Source organism: Schistocerca serialis, chromosome 9 (genome assembly GCF_023864345.2).
Source record: "Schistocerca serialis cubense isolate TAMUIC-IGC-003099 chromosome 9, iqSchSeri2.2, whole genome shotgun sequence".
In the NCBI taxonomy this organism is placed as follows: Eukaryota; Metazoa; Arthropoda; class Insecta; order Orthoptera; family Acrididae; genus Schistocerca; species Schistocerca serialis.
The window spans coordinates 63,277,887-63,293,371 of record NC_064646.1 but is presented as its reverse complement, the minus strand read 5'-3'; the positions used below and the strand labels follow the sequence as shown (position 1 = coordinate 63,293,371).

At 37.5% G+C, this 15,485-nt stretch overlaps 1 protein-coding gene across 1 annotated transcript in view; it reads left to right on the top strand.

Annotated features, from left to right (window-relative positions):
- The first annotated feature begins 712 nt into the window (after positions 1-712).
- Positions 713-15,485, top strand: part of LOC126418708 (galactose mutarotase-like) — a 33,748-nt gene continuing 18,975 nt past the window's right edge. Inside the window, exons 1-3 of the mRNA XM_050085607.1 lie at positions 713-1,354; positions 1,430-1,590; positions 12,460-12,669. Of these exons, the coding sequence (XP_049941564.1) occupies positions 940-1,354; positions 1,430-1,590; positions 12,460-12,669 (786 nt within the window). The 5' untranslated portion in view covers positions 713-939. The remainder of the gene's footprint in view (positions 1,355-1,429; positions 1,591-12,459; positions 12,670-15,485) is intronic.

The following is a 15,485-nucleotide window of genomic DNA, read 5'->3' as shown; positions in this document are numbered from 1 at the left end:
TCGAAAAATTACAATGACCATTTCTGTCTTCTGTCACCTAGTATAAGACTTCTTGAAATCTGTAAAGAGATAGTAGTACATGGCCTGCCAGTATGGAACAGTCTTCGAAGTTCGAGCAGCGCTACGAGAAGCTAAGCCGACCTTCAAGTGGAGTTCCCGCTGTGGCTCTACGCACAACACATGGTGTCTTCGTAAGTAAATTCTCGTCCTGGGAACATTCACGTAGTAAACTTATTTTACGTTTAACGAGACTTGTATAACATTGTCTCGCGATTTAATGCGTTTTGTGCAACATAATTCTTACAGTTGAGGTACTTAGAAGAGAAGGTAATGTTGCGTTCGTACACGGGGAGTATTTCAAAGATGCTACTCGGAAATCGTGAGCTGGCAACAGCTCTTCGCGTTCCTTGTGCCTATAATTCATGAATACGATATGTGACTTTAAATAAAATCTCTGTATCGTATTTTTTGGCTAAATTATGTCGAAATGAACTTCACTACCTGATTTAATTTTACTACCAGCCAGAAGCTTAGCTATGACGTAACCGTTACATCTTGTTATTTGCTCATATGTTTGCCAAGAAATTTCAAGCTAACGAGGATCCTGTTGTTTGTACAGTGCAACTTTATGAATAGGCGCCACCCACACAACTGTCTGCACGCTCTGTCGCACACCTGTTGTTACGTATGGGTATAAAAGCCGCATAGCTTCTACTGGCGACCTTACAGTGTCGTGTTCACAGCTGTCGGTTGGTTGGGAACGTTCTGTGATAAGATTGGCCTTACAAAACTTATTTTCTCAGTACCTATGTTCTCACGTCAACATTGAATTCTAGACGACGCAGCCAGGGAAGTTTGGTTTTTTACGAATTTAGTTCAATTTGTTTGTGGCAGAGGTCAGGAACAGTCACGTTGGCAAGAGCGTGTAACAACAAAAGCATGACGGCTGTCGTACGTAAACAAAATCAAAAGCGTGGCTGCTTTGGATATGCCACTATCGTTCTGTACTTATCGGTGTTCATTTTTTTGTGTTGTGTAGATAGTGCTTTAGGCCGCTTTCCAGTAAGCCATCAACACAATTCGCGCTACCACGTAAAGAACGCCGTAGGGGACTGTATTTATGCAAATATGACGGAAACTGCAGACGACGGCGTACAATTAGTGGAAGATGATTTTGGAACGTATGAGGATACAGCGACAGATACGTCAGAAAGAGTGAGAAGATTTACCTTAACTAACAGTAATGGCATGTCTGTTCAAATAATCACATATGGTGCTACTATTACATCTCTTAAAGTTCCCGACAAGACTGGAAATGTCGAGGATGTAGTGTTAGGTTTTGACGATTTAGACGGTATGTTGATTACTTTATTATGCAAATAGACAAAGTAAATTTTTACGATGTCATAATAATCTATAACTTTTGCAGGCTATAGACAGTCGCAGAATCCTTATTTTGGTGCCACAGTCGGTCGTGTTGCCAATAGAATTGCAAACGGTACATTTCAGATTGGAAACCAGACGTATGTGCTGAATAAAAATGAAAATGGAAAGAACAGCTTGCATGGCGGTCTCGTTGGATTTGACAAAGTAAGTACAGTCAATGTGTACGTATTAATTTCGATGTATTGGGAGAATTGAAAGTTGAATTTGAAGATGATGTGTGTACCTCCATCATCTCAACTCTTTTTTTTTTAAAAAAATATTGAGTTAGAATTCCTCCTGGCGGCCCTTAGCAACAAGATTGTCAAAGGATCAATATAAGAATGGGAAGCATTCCAGCAGTACAGGGCATAAGGCGCAAGCAAAGGCTAGAAAGAAAAGTTTCTAGAAGACCAAGAGGATCTTATTGATGAGTAGTAGACATAAGAGGGGAATATCAGAACTAGTACACAACTCTAGTATTTTTAATTGACGTCAATTGTCATTTAAGTGCTATAAAAATAGTATTGTTAAAGAGGATCATGTCATTACAATTGAAATATATGCAGCACATTTTTACCCTCTGCCTCAATTATGTAATTGAGGACGACACCAGAAACTTCACTGAGAATGCTCCTCACTCTAATGTGATGATTCTTTCTTTCTTTGACTCGTACAACAAACCATGGGGCAAAGTGACTTGTTGAACATTTTAATGCAGAGCTTGACGAGTCGCACTGCAGAGACAATGTTTGTTCATGGTTATGACCCTTACTCAGTGTCATAACACTGCATGTGAACACCTCCAGTGAGAGGCTACATTCGTGACGAATAATCAGTGGGTGGGATTCATTATTTTGAATGTTACAGTAGTTGTTTTGTTGAATAAATTCTCTGAAAAGAAGAGCTGTATGCACAGTATTTATAGCTCAAAGCTACTAGCGAAACAAAATACTGTAACAGGAACTAAATTGTGGATCTGAAAGAACACATCTCCTGTCAGTAGAAATAGAAAAGATTAACAGCTTCTAATATTAATACAGGAATGTGGAAGGGTAAATGGTATAATGGCAGGTGTCCTATCTGAACTTTACTTCTGTATTACTGAAATTGTACAGATACATCTAGATGGATACAAGCTCATATTATACTGTTGAGGAACCGATAATAGGAAGGAAAACGGCTGTATATGCACTATACAATTAGTATTGAATTCCAGCCCTTAAAGATTAGTGACCATTGTGTTGAAAAAGCAATTGAATGCCATGCCTCTATAGTAGATCTGGAAGCATGCAGGCTGGCAGTGCTGACAGTTTACAGGCTACTTGAAAGGACTATGAAAATTTCAGCAAGCAGTTAGTGTATTAATGAGATTACAAAGATTGGCTACAGTGTGATCGTGCTGCCTCACCCTCCTGTGAAATCTCTATATGGTTACACATGATGTGTAGCATAGCCCAAGCTCTAGAGGAGGAGGGGCAGGGTGTTGTTTGTGTTGGTGGACAATACCATATAGTTGGAGCAATGCTATAATTGTGATTCACATGAAAGGGAGCAAGAAAGATGTGAAGAACTACTACACGTCCATTACTATTATCTGTATGCTAAGGAAAGTTCTGGTAGAGTGTAAATATTGTGGGAGTAAAGGAGGCCACCCACCAAATAATAAAAGCATTGAGTCATCAATGAGCACTCTAAATAAAATATGAATGTGGGCAGCTTTTGAACAAGTTCTTCAAAGTAAAGAATTTGTCTGAAAGCTTACTAGTTTTCATTTGTTTTTTGTGCCTGTTGACATCTCAGTGCTCATACTGTTTGGTGATTGGTCTTGTGCAGTGCTATAAAAGATTTTTACAAAAATCTTTAATAAGTGTCTAGGGAAAAAACACCCAGGGAAAATAACAAGCTAGCTTACAAATGGATACAACACTGGATCAACTAAAAGTTGTCAACAGAGTTGTAGAAAGAAGCCACAAACATCAGATACAGTGTTGTATGGAGGTTTATAGCCTATGAAAAGGCCTTTAAGTTGTCCATAGTTCTCTCTGTGCTAGCAATACTTCAGAACAAAGTAACAGACACTACATACATCGATTTGTTGAAGAATATACACAGCAAGGTTACAACTTCCCACAAGAATGAAAAGCCCATAATTGAGAAAGTCGTTCCAGACAAAGTGACTCCATTTCACCAAACTATTTTCTGCAATCTGGAAAAAGGTCTTTTAGTTCATCAAACTGTGCTGAAGAAGGAATACACACAAACAGATCTTATCTGCACCACTTTTGGCATACAGATGACATTGTTTTGTTTGCTTTGCATTCAGAACAACTTCAGCAAAAAACAGAGGAACTGAACAGAGTAACCATGACAGTAGGCTGAAGATTAATTTCAATATTATCGAAAATAATATACAGTCAGTAGGCTGACAGTAGATATTAACATTGAAGTTAGAGAATTAATTGAAGTTGCATGACAGAATAACCAAAAGTAACAAGAGAGTGGGTGCCAGAGAAATAAACAGGAAGGTGATAATGGTGTGGAGTTCATTTAGGAAACTGAATGCTATATTCAGAAGTAAATTCCGAAGGTGTCTTAAACAGAAAGTCTATAACAGTGTCTACTGCTGTACCAACTTTGAGGGAAGTGAAATGTGGGAATTAAAGGCACAAACTATTCAAAGATTGATGGTTGCCCGGTGAGAAATTGGAAGATGCATGTTGGACATACAAACAGGAACAGAAATATAAACAGAGAACAGAAACATTAAGTTGAGGATGCAGTAGTGAAACTTAAAATCAAACCAGGCTGAGTGTGATAGCAATACAATGGTGGCAGATGTACTGTAGCGGTTCTGTGTTATAAAGACCAAGAGGCCAACCCAAGAGAAGATGGATTGACAACATAAAGAAACAAACAGCAATAATTTAGATGTGAAATGCTAAAGATCAGAAGGCGTGGAGAAATCTGGAAGGCTCCTCAGTTCAGTAGTAAACAGTAAACGACTGATGATACTTACCTGGAGATTTATAACTTTTGGGAAGTTTAATATTGATTTTCTGGCTGAGAGTACTGACTGATTACATTGTTCCCCCCACAGGAAACCTCCCAATGCAGACTGAAGTTCATAGTGAAATGGTTACTGACACTTGACTATATGAGACACAGGCTACCATTACATTGGAAAATGTCTGTGACTTGGTCATAACAGACAGTTTGTCTTAATCCCATAAATATTCATATCTTGCAATTTCAAACAAACAAAAATGATCTGCTGGTACCACAAATAGACATTAATGGCAATACAAACTAAATGGAAACACTGTAAAACCCTTTGGGGTCTAGCTTGATTACAGGGTTCCGTCAACATTCTCAACACAGCACATTTTTGTTCAGAGGTATCCCGCAGTGTGCTGGTTTGGTGAGAAAAGAATTGATTTATTTCACACTTTTTCATTTCTTATTATCTTTTGTAGTTTTTGTCAGAAACAATGTGCAGCTAAACTAAATAAAGTATTCAGTCAGCAGAAGTAAACAGTAGAAATACTGTGTAAAGCAGATAATGTTTATGGTCTTTATTGTTAATGGTAAATATTAGGTTAAATTTACTTTTGTATTAAAAATGAATCTTATGTATCATTCACTGATTCAGAATTTTTACATTGTTTCCATAATGAAGAAAATAATGCTATCGTTGAAAATTATAGCTATTTGGCAAGTAACACAGACTGACAAACTTTTTAATACTGTTTATTAGGTAACAGCTTAAGCTCATGATATTGGGACACTGAATTTGTATCTTGCTTCAGTTTTTTCACAAAGTGGCTTCATCACAAAATAAAAAAAATAGCAAAATGAATGTAATTGGGATGAAAATTGAAGTATAAACATGATAATACCTCCTCCTTACACTGGAATTGTGTGTCCATTGGCTTATGTTTCCTCTCTCTTTTCTCCATAAAGCATCTAATATAGCTTTTTCTCTGATGAATTGATGGTTTTATGTGTTGGTGAGGTGTCCAACAGTACTATCTCATCATATTGGTATTCCTGTCGGTCTTTCTATGATTTTGATATCTTGATGGAAGAACTCACATTATCACTAACATCACCCAAGTTTTCAGGAACAGAAATCAAGGTGAATCTCGAGTCTCATCAAAGTGCCTAACTTTGTAACGTTTGTAGCTTCACTTGTTGACCCTCCCACTTAATAATTAAAATAAATTTTACTTTCATTAGGCAGACATGCCAAACTATGTTACTCATATTCAAATCTGGATTGAGTTAAACTGGTATGGGAATATTTAATATTGTCAGGAAATAATGTAGGTGGGTCGGAATGAGTTTTTGTAACTCATCCTTTTTATCAGCTTCTATGCAGTTATCATAAATGCTTGTTAAGACTAAAAAAAAGTTGTTGCATATCACAAAACTTATGAGACCAATTGTCACAGCTGGGAGAGGTTAGATTTTTTTAATTTTTCCAGCAAGTTGACTAAAACAGAAGTATAATCAGGGTCCCTTTTGTTGCCTAAGTATTTAGCAACAACCTCTTTAAATGATACATAAGCCTCCTTATTACTGAGTAATCTTTGGTTCAAAGCTGGAACCAAAACATCTTTCTAAACCTCAAGTCCAACAAACACAACTTCCTTCAGTTACACTTCTTATAAACAAAGAAGATATGGTTTCAGAAACATTCTCCATATTTGGGCAAATCTTGTACAGACAGTTACAATAGGCCTAATTTAATGGGAACAAAAATTTTTTTGGGTCTCTGAGGAATCATGTACAAAAGTTATTTTTTCCAGACTGCAAAGGTTTTCTTGTGGACACAGTTTATTGTGGACTAATGTTGATCCCTTGCCCCACTATTTGTATATTAATTAAATTATTAATTGAAATAATGTATGGGATATTATATCTAATTAAAATCACAACAAATGCATTTCTATAACAATGAGTTGTAATGAGACTGATATGGCTTTTTTATCATATTAGAATTTTGCACACTAAAAACCATCAGAATAAGCCATTTTCATTGTGGTTGTTTTGGTTGTTGTTGTTGCTGTCTTCAGTCTTGAGACTGGTTTGATGCAGCTCTCCATGCTACTCTATCCTGTGCAAGCTGCTTCATCTCCCAGTACTTACTGCAACCTACATCCTTCTGAATCTGCTTAGTGTATTCATCTTTTGGTCTCCCGCTCCAATTTTTACCCTCCACGCTGCCCTCCAATGCTAAATTTGTGATCCCTTGATGCCTCAGAACATGTCCTACCAACCGGTCCCTTCTTCTTGTCAAGTTGTGCCACAATCTCCTCTTCTCCCCAATTCTATTCAATACCTGCTTATTAGTTATGTGATCTACCCATCTAATCTTCAGCATTCTTCTGTAGCACCACATTTCGAAAGCTTCTATTCTCTTCTTGTCCAAACTATTTATCGTCCACGTTTCACTTCCATACATGGCTACACTCCATACAAATACTTTCAGAAACGACTTCCTGACACTTAAATCTGTACTTGATGTTAACAAATTTCTCTTCTTCAGAAACGCTTTCCTTGCCATTGCCAGTCTACATTTTATATCCTCTCTACTTCGACCATCATCAGTTATTTTACTCCCCAAATAGCAAAACTCCTTTACTACTTTAAGTGTCTTATTTCCTAATCTAATTCCCTCAGCATCACCCGACTTAATTCGACTACATTCCATTATCCTCTTTTTGCTTTTGATGATGTTCATCTTATATCCTCCTTTCAAGACACTGTCCATTCCCTTCAACTGCTCTTCCAAGTCCTTTGCTGTCTCTGACAGAATTACAATGTCATCAGCGAACCTCAATGTTTTTATTTCTTCTCCATGGATTTTAATACCTACTCCAATTTTTTCTTTTGTTTCCTTCTCTGCTCGCTCAATATACAGATTGAATGACATCGGGGACAGGCTACAACCCTGTCTCACTCCCTTCCCAACCGCTGCTTTCCTTTCATACCCCTCGACTCTAATAACTGCCATCTGCTTTCTGTACAAATTGTAAATAGCCTTTCGATCTTTTCTTTTTTACCCCTGCCACCTTCAGAATTTGAAAGAGAGTATTCCAGTCAACATTGTCAAAAGCTTTCTCTAAGTCTACAAATGCTAGAAATGTAGGTTTGCCTTTCCTTAATCTATTTTCTAAGATAAGTCGTAGGGTCAGTATTGCCTCACGTGTTCCAACATTTCTGCGGAATCCAAACTGATCTTCGCTGAGGTCGGCTTCTACCAGTTTTTCCATTCGTCTGTAAAGAATACGCGTTAGTATTTTGCAGCTGTGGCTTATTACACTGATAGTTCAGTAATTTTCACATCTGTCAACACCTGCTTTCTTTGGGATTGGAATTATTATATTCTTCTTGAAGTCTGAGGGTATTTCGCCTGTCTCATACATCTTGCTCACCAGATGGTAGAGTTTTGTCAGGACTGGCTCTCCCAAGGCCGTCAGTAGTTCCAATGGAATGTTGTCTACTCCCGGGGCCTTGTTTCAACTCAGGTCTTTCAGTGCTCTGTCAAACTCTTCACGCAGTATCATGTCTCCCGTTTCATCTTCTTCTACATCCTCTTCCATTTCCATAATATTGTCCTCAAGTACATCGCCCTTGTATAGACCCTTTATATACTCCTTCCACCTTTCTGATTTCCCTTCTTTGCTTAGAACTGGGTTTCCATCTGAGCTGTTGATATTCATACAAGTGGCTCTCTTATCTCCAAAGGTCTCTTTAATTTTCCTGTAGGCAGTATCTATCTTACCCCTAGTGAGATAAGCCTCTACATTCTTACATTTGTCCTCTAGCCATCCCTGCTTAGCCATTTTGCACTTCCTGTCGATCTCATTTTTGAGACGTTTGTACTCCCTTTTGCCTGCTTCACTTACTGCGTTTTTATATTTTCTCCTTTCATCAATTAAATTCAATATTTCTTCTGTTACCCAAGGATTTCTACTAGCCCTCGTCTTTTTACCTACTTGATCCTGTGCTGCCTTCACTACTTCATCCCTGAGAGCTACCCATTCTTCTTCCACTGTATTTCTTTCCGCCATTCCTGTCAATTGTTCCCTTATACTCTCCCTGAAACTCTGTACAACCTCTGGTTTAGTCAGTTTATCCTGGTCCCATCTCCTTAAATTCCCACCTTTTTGCAGTTTCTTCAGTTTTAATCTACAGTTCATAACCAATAGATTATGGTCAGAGTCCACATCTGCCCCTGGAAATGTCTTACAATTTAAAACCCGGTTCCTAAATCTCTGTCTTACCATTATGTAATCTATCTGATACCTTCTAGTATCTCCAGGATTCTTCCACGTATACAAGTTCTTTTATGATTCTTGAACCAAGTGTTAGCTATAATTAAGTTATGCTCTGTGCAAAATTCTACAAGGTGGCTTCCTCTTTCATTTCTTTCCCCCAATCCATATTCACCCACTATGTTTCCTTCTCTCCCTTTTCCTACTCTCGAATTTCAGTCACCCATGACTATTAAATTTTCGTCTCCCTTGACTACCTGAATAATTTCTTTTATCTCATCATACATTTCATCAATTTCATCATCATCTGCAGAGCTAGTTGGCATATAAACTTGTACTGCTGTAGTAGGCATGGGCTTCGTGTCTATCTTGGCCACAATAATGCGTTCACTATGCTGTTGGTAGTAGCTTACCCGCACTCCAATTTTTTTGTTCATTATTAAACTTACTCCTGCATTACCCCTATTTGATTTTGAATTTATAACCCTGTATTCACCTGAACAAAAGTCTTGTTCCTCCTGCCACCGAACTTCACTAATTCCCACTATGTCTAACTTCAACCTATCCATTTCCCTTTTTAAATTTTCTAACCTACCTGCCCGATTAAGGGATCTGACATTCCATGCTCCGATCCGTAGAATGCCAGTTTTCTTTCTCCTGATAACGATGTCTTCCTGAGTAGTCCCCGCCCGGAGATCCGAATGGGGGACTATTTTACCTCCGGAATATTTTACCCAAGAGGACGCAGTCATCATTTAACCATACAGTAAAGCTGCATGCCCTCGGGAAAAATTACGGCTGTAGTTTCCCCTTGCTTTCAGCCGTTCGCAGTACCAGCACAGCAAGGCCGTTTTGGTTAGTGTTGCAAGGCCAGATCAGTCAATCATCCAGACTGTTGCCCGTGCAACTACTGAAAAGGCTGCTGCCCCTCTTCAGGAGCCACATGTTTGTCTGGCCTCTCAACAGATACCCCTCCATTGTGGTTGCACCTACGGTACGGCCATCTCTATCGCTGAGGCACACAAGCCTCCCCACCAACGGCAAGGTCCATGGTTCATGGGGGTAGGCCATTTTCATTAAATTATTTTAATTGTTGGCCTATGCAATTATCAAGTGCACAGCAAATAAAAGTTGCATTAACATGGAATTAACTACTCAGTGTAATAACAATCTCATTGAAAGTTCTTGTACTATATCTGCACTTTTGTTACACAGTGAAAGGATATCGATGATAGGATTTGATAATGACATTGTTGCTATTTTCAGTGAAAGTGAAGAGGAATTACATTATACATGCTCAGTCAATGTATGATATACAAATTTCACTTTTTAGTACAAAAGTAAATCTAACCTAATATTTACCATTAACAATAAATACCATTAAGGAATAAATGTTATCTGCTTTACAAGGCGTTTCAATTGTTCTTTTTTTGCTGACTGTATTCTTTTATTTAGTTTAGCTGCGTTGTTTCTGACAAAAATTACAGACAATAGGAATGAAAGGGCGTGAAATAAGTTAATTCCTTTCTCACCAAATCAGCGCAGTGTGAGATACCTCTGAACGAAAATGTGCTGTGTTGAGAATGTTGATGCAACCTTGTAACCTTGTAATCAAGCCAGACCCCATAGGGTTTTACAATGTTTTGTTTAGTTTGTATGGCCATTAATGTCTATTCCTCGTACCAGCAGATCATTTTTGTTTGTTTGAAATTGCAAGATGTGAATATTTATGGGATTAAGACAAACTGTTTGCTATGAACAAGTCATGTTGAATGGAATGTACAGTTCAATGAATACGGAATATGGATTGAGGGTAAACCAATGAAAGACAAATGATAGGACATGTGCCAGGACATCATGATTTGCATGCTACTACAGGGAACTGTAGGGGAAGACAGAGATTGGAATACATCCAACAAACAATTGTGGGCAGTAGGTACAAGTCTACTGTGAGATGAAAAGTTCGGGACAGGAGAGGAAGTTGTGGCAGGCTACATCAAACCTCCCAGAAGGCTGGTGATGATAAATAAATAATTATTCAAGTAACGTGATTGTTTTAGGAAATTTCTTGCTTTCCATCTTACTAAAACAAGCTTACTTAACTCGGGAGACCATTGTTTCTGAATGACATTTGTATGTCATGATTTATGATGGGATCACAGATTTACTTCAGACTTCGTACACTTTTAGTCGGCCATTAAAACAATGTAACATGCAAGTAGTAAGGTGCACTATTCTAAAAGTTCCAAGAAAATTGTTACAGAAGTTTTACATGTCTATTATGAAACTGATGTATCTGTATGTACGTGCCAGATGTTAGAGTTCATGATGGTCAAGTGGTTAGCATTTGAGCATAGCAAGACAGACATGTGTAAAGTGATGGTTCGACTCCCACCCACACTTAACTTTTAATGTATATTTTTTTCATCACTGATCATATTATTTAATTTGACATTTGAGGGGGAATGTAATTTAAAAAAACATGTGTATCTGCATGAGGTTTTAGTGAATTTAATTATATTTGACTACTTACTACTTTTAATTAATTTAATTATTACAACAAACACAATTATAACTATCGACAAGTAAATGAAGAAACACACAGTTTTCCTGAAAACGTATGCCTTTCGTGATTTGCGAAATCCCTTATACATGCAATCTGGTAAGGTACCCGGAACTACTTCGCACTTAACACTTAGTTGTAGACACAGAGGCAGGTCCCATTTGGTAGTCGTCCTCTGCAGTGGTGAGACATTGCTAATGTAGCAAGAATGAAGAGTGTAGGTACAAATTTCTTTTCTTTTTTCTTTATCACGGAATTTACACTTGCACTCTAAAATTACGATTTGAGCGAAAGTCGAACCATCATCTGTTACATATGTGTCTTGCGAAGCTCGAACACTAACACTTGATCACCATGGCGTCCATGCACAGACACATCTGTTACATGATAGACACATAAAACTTCTCTTACGATTTTCTCGGAATTGCCATAGTAGTCCACCTTACTACTTGCACATCGTGTTGTTTTAATGTCCTACTAAAGGTGTACAAAGTTTGAAGTAAATCCATGATTCCAATGTCGTGGCCTGCCCTTGTCAGTGTCCCCAGAATATAGAAGCCAACGTTGTGCCTTCACTCTCATGTGTATGACATTTATTATGAATGACAACAGCAAGAGCAGACTTCCACAGTTTCTACAATAATGACACTTTGAAGTTGGATTTGCTGTGGATATGTTTGTATGTGTACTTAGACCAGGTAAAATAGCAGCAGTTCGAAAGCTGTCTAATAGGTGTCGATGTGTGACGTATCAATCAGCTATTGAAAACACAGACCTGGCTGGTCATACAGCTGAAATATAACTTTCATAAAGTCCATAGAAGAAGAATGATAAACAAAGAACTGGCATAGCATGTTTACAAACTAGGTAAATAGGTGCTACATTGCAGTAACAATCAAATTTGTTACACATTTTTGTACAGCATGTATTTAACAACTGCCTTTGTGTGATACTTGTGTCATATGTTTGTTGTTTGTGAGTGGACCAAGTGAATGGACTGTAGTTTATCTTGTGTGATACTTGATTTTATATGTGTAAATAAATGTTTTTAATTCATTCTCTGTCATCCATAGTTTCTATCAAGTAGAAGAACCTTCAGAGATATGAAACGAGAGTAACAAAAGACAAGCAATTTGTAGAACTTAATTTGTATATTGTATTCTCAAGAAGATATCATTATACTGTTTGCAGGTCCTTTGGGAATCTCATGTACATGGCAAGAAGGTGACAATGAGTTATTTAAGCAAAGATGGGGAAGAAGGCTACCCTGGAGAACTGCTGGCACAAGTCACTTACCATCTGACCCAAGACAATGTATTAGTAATTGAGGTTAAAGCTACATCAACAAAGCCAACACCTGTTAACATCATCAACCATTCTTACTTCAATCTTGCCGGACATGTGAGTACAAACTTAACCTTCTCATTGCATGCCATGTAGCATAAATCCTTTTCATTGTGTATAGGTTTCTCCAGCTATTTTATAATAAAGCCCCTGTATTGTTTTCTTTCTTTTAGGATGTCTGTTTAAGGTATTACATTGTTTTTACTCTTAAAAATTACTTTGCACGTAGGTAGCTCACAATCAATATTCATAGCCCGTGGCAGTATTGGCTGTTTGTTAGTCATCAAACACCACAAACTCAGTGCATATTTCAGTGACTATCATTGGGAATGCCAGTGCAATGTAATTTGTTTTTGGCTTTAATTTGCAGAAAATGTATATAAAAACTGTTAAAAATTATTCTTGTTATGAGCAGGGTGCTCAGGAAATTAAGTATTGAAGGCTACATGCGTGTCCATAAGCAGCCTGTGGGACTTTAGGACTACTTACCTTAAGTGTGCTGAAGCATATGGTTGTCAGTGTGGGTCATAACTGCTGTTGGTGTGTAAGAGGTCCTCACCACTTCTGAAATAAAACTCCTCTCTCAACTCAAGTGAATATTTAGTGATTACTAGGACTGTGTCTGACAGGTAAAAATACTGTCCCCCCCCCCCCCCCCCCCAAGCTTGAGGTTAGGTGTTTTGGTTGGGGATAGCACACATAGTTACATTCGTGTATGGTGCTTCTCTGTTTCCAAGAGCTGAAGGTAGGACAATAGGAAATCCACTAAGTCTAGTCTACTTTCAAGAGATCACTGGCAATCCCCTAAAATTGTAATCGGCATCACCATTACAATGTGATGAAAGTCCATCTCCCGTGAGTGTTTTAAATTTGTAGTTTCAATGTCAAATCATTTTCTGTGATTAATTTCCTGAACTGCAATGATATCGTACAAAGTGTTTGGTGTACTTACTCTTTGTATGCTACATAGATAACACTCAGATTACAAACTATTCAGTATAATTTTTTCAGTATCATCAGTTGCAAATAAATTGTTGCTATCTTTACCAGTTTTGACAAATTGTCATCTTGTGAAGCATAGTTTAGCAGTCAGTCAGTATCTTCTTCAAAGAAGGGTAATGCCATGTGTACATTCAGAAATTTACATGTTGTATGTGATTATTTTAAACATTGTTTGACAATTTACAGTAACTGAATCAGATCTGTGTATCTGATGTGCTTGCAGCGAGGAACATCTTGACTGTCTGCTAAACTAAGCTTCTAAGTACGACAAATTAATTTGTTGAAACTGGTAAAGATAAAAATTTGTTTGCAACTGATGACTGAAATTTATTCTGAAAAAATAATACTACAGTTGCTGAAAGTTGTATCCATGAATAAAATAATATTCAGTGTAATACAATATTTGATACCAGTATATTATCTGGGTGTAAACATCAGTAGTTTCAATAGGAAAAATGTATCATACCCAGATCAGAATGTTAGAGATTGGCTGTCAAATATCGCAGCACAGAAGGGGAAATTTTGTTGGATTGCCATTACCCCCAGGCACTGTATGGTCATACCAGCAACAGCTGTGTGATTCGGTACTGAATACATGCAAATGCTCCCTGTCAAAATGCGGTGTTGAGTTCACTTTTCAGAATAATAATAATAATAATAATAATAATGCCCGTCCGCAATGGTAACGACACTGCTAGCCACACGGAAAATGATTTAAAACCAAATAGAGGTGTTTTGCAGGATATGCTTCCTGCTACCACTCTAGAAGGAAAACAAAGACAGAGGATGAGATGGTACAACAAATACTGGAACAAAATAATGTGCAATCAGAAGAAGAAGAAAATACAGTAATTGACTCAAACATCCCAGAACAAACAAACAAAGAACACCACGCATCAATTAAACAATCTGAGGAAAACGAAATCTTAAGACAGCCACCAGAACAAGCACAAATAGAACATGAAGTGACACACATGTTAGATATAGAAGAAATATTTCAGCTAACATATATAGAATACAAAGACACAAATACAGACATTAGACCATTCTTGCATAGACCACCAAATAATCCACAAGTCGAAACAACAATAACAACTATCAGCACAATCATACACAACAAAATAAATGAAAATACAACTATGAAAGAGTTGCAACTACTGGTTTATATAGGAGCACTCACTACACTAAATATACACACTAGGCAGAGATCAGAACAAACCAACACACGGGAGAAACCCACAAAACCAGCATGGCAACACAGGCTACAGATCAGAATAGAAAAACTAAGAAAAGACATCGGACAGCTAACACAGTTAATAAGAAATGAAATATCAGACAAAAAACGAAACGAAAAGAAGCGATAGAGCAATTAGATGAAAAGAAGCAGAAATTACAAGCATTGGCCAAACGACTTAGAAGATACAAAAAAAGTGAAAATCGAAGGAAACAAAACCAAACATTCAACACAAACCAAAAGAAATTTTATCAGACAATAGATAACGCACACATTAAAATAGACAACCCGCCAAACATAACAGACATGGAACACTTCTGGAGCAACATATGGTCAAACCCAGTACAGCATAACAGGCATGCACGGTGGATACAAGCAGAAACAGATGCATACAAGATGATTCCACAAATGCCTGAAGTGATAATTTTGCAACACGAAGTCACCCGAGCAATTAATTCTACTCACAATTGGAAAGCCCCTGGAAAAGATAAAATAGCAAATTTCTGGCTAAAGAAGTTCACCTCAACACATTCACATGTAACTAAATTATTTAACATATTTAAAAACAAAGATGATGTGTCTTACCATACTAAAGCGCTGGCAGGTCGATAGAAACACAAACAAACACATACATACA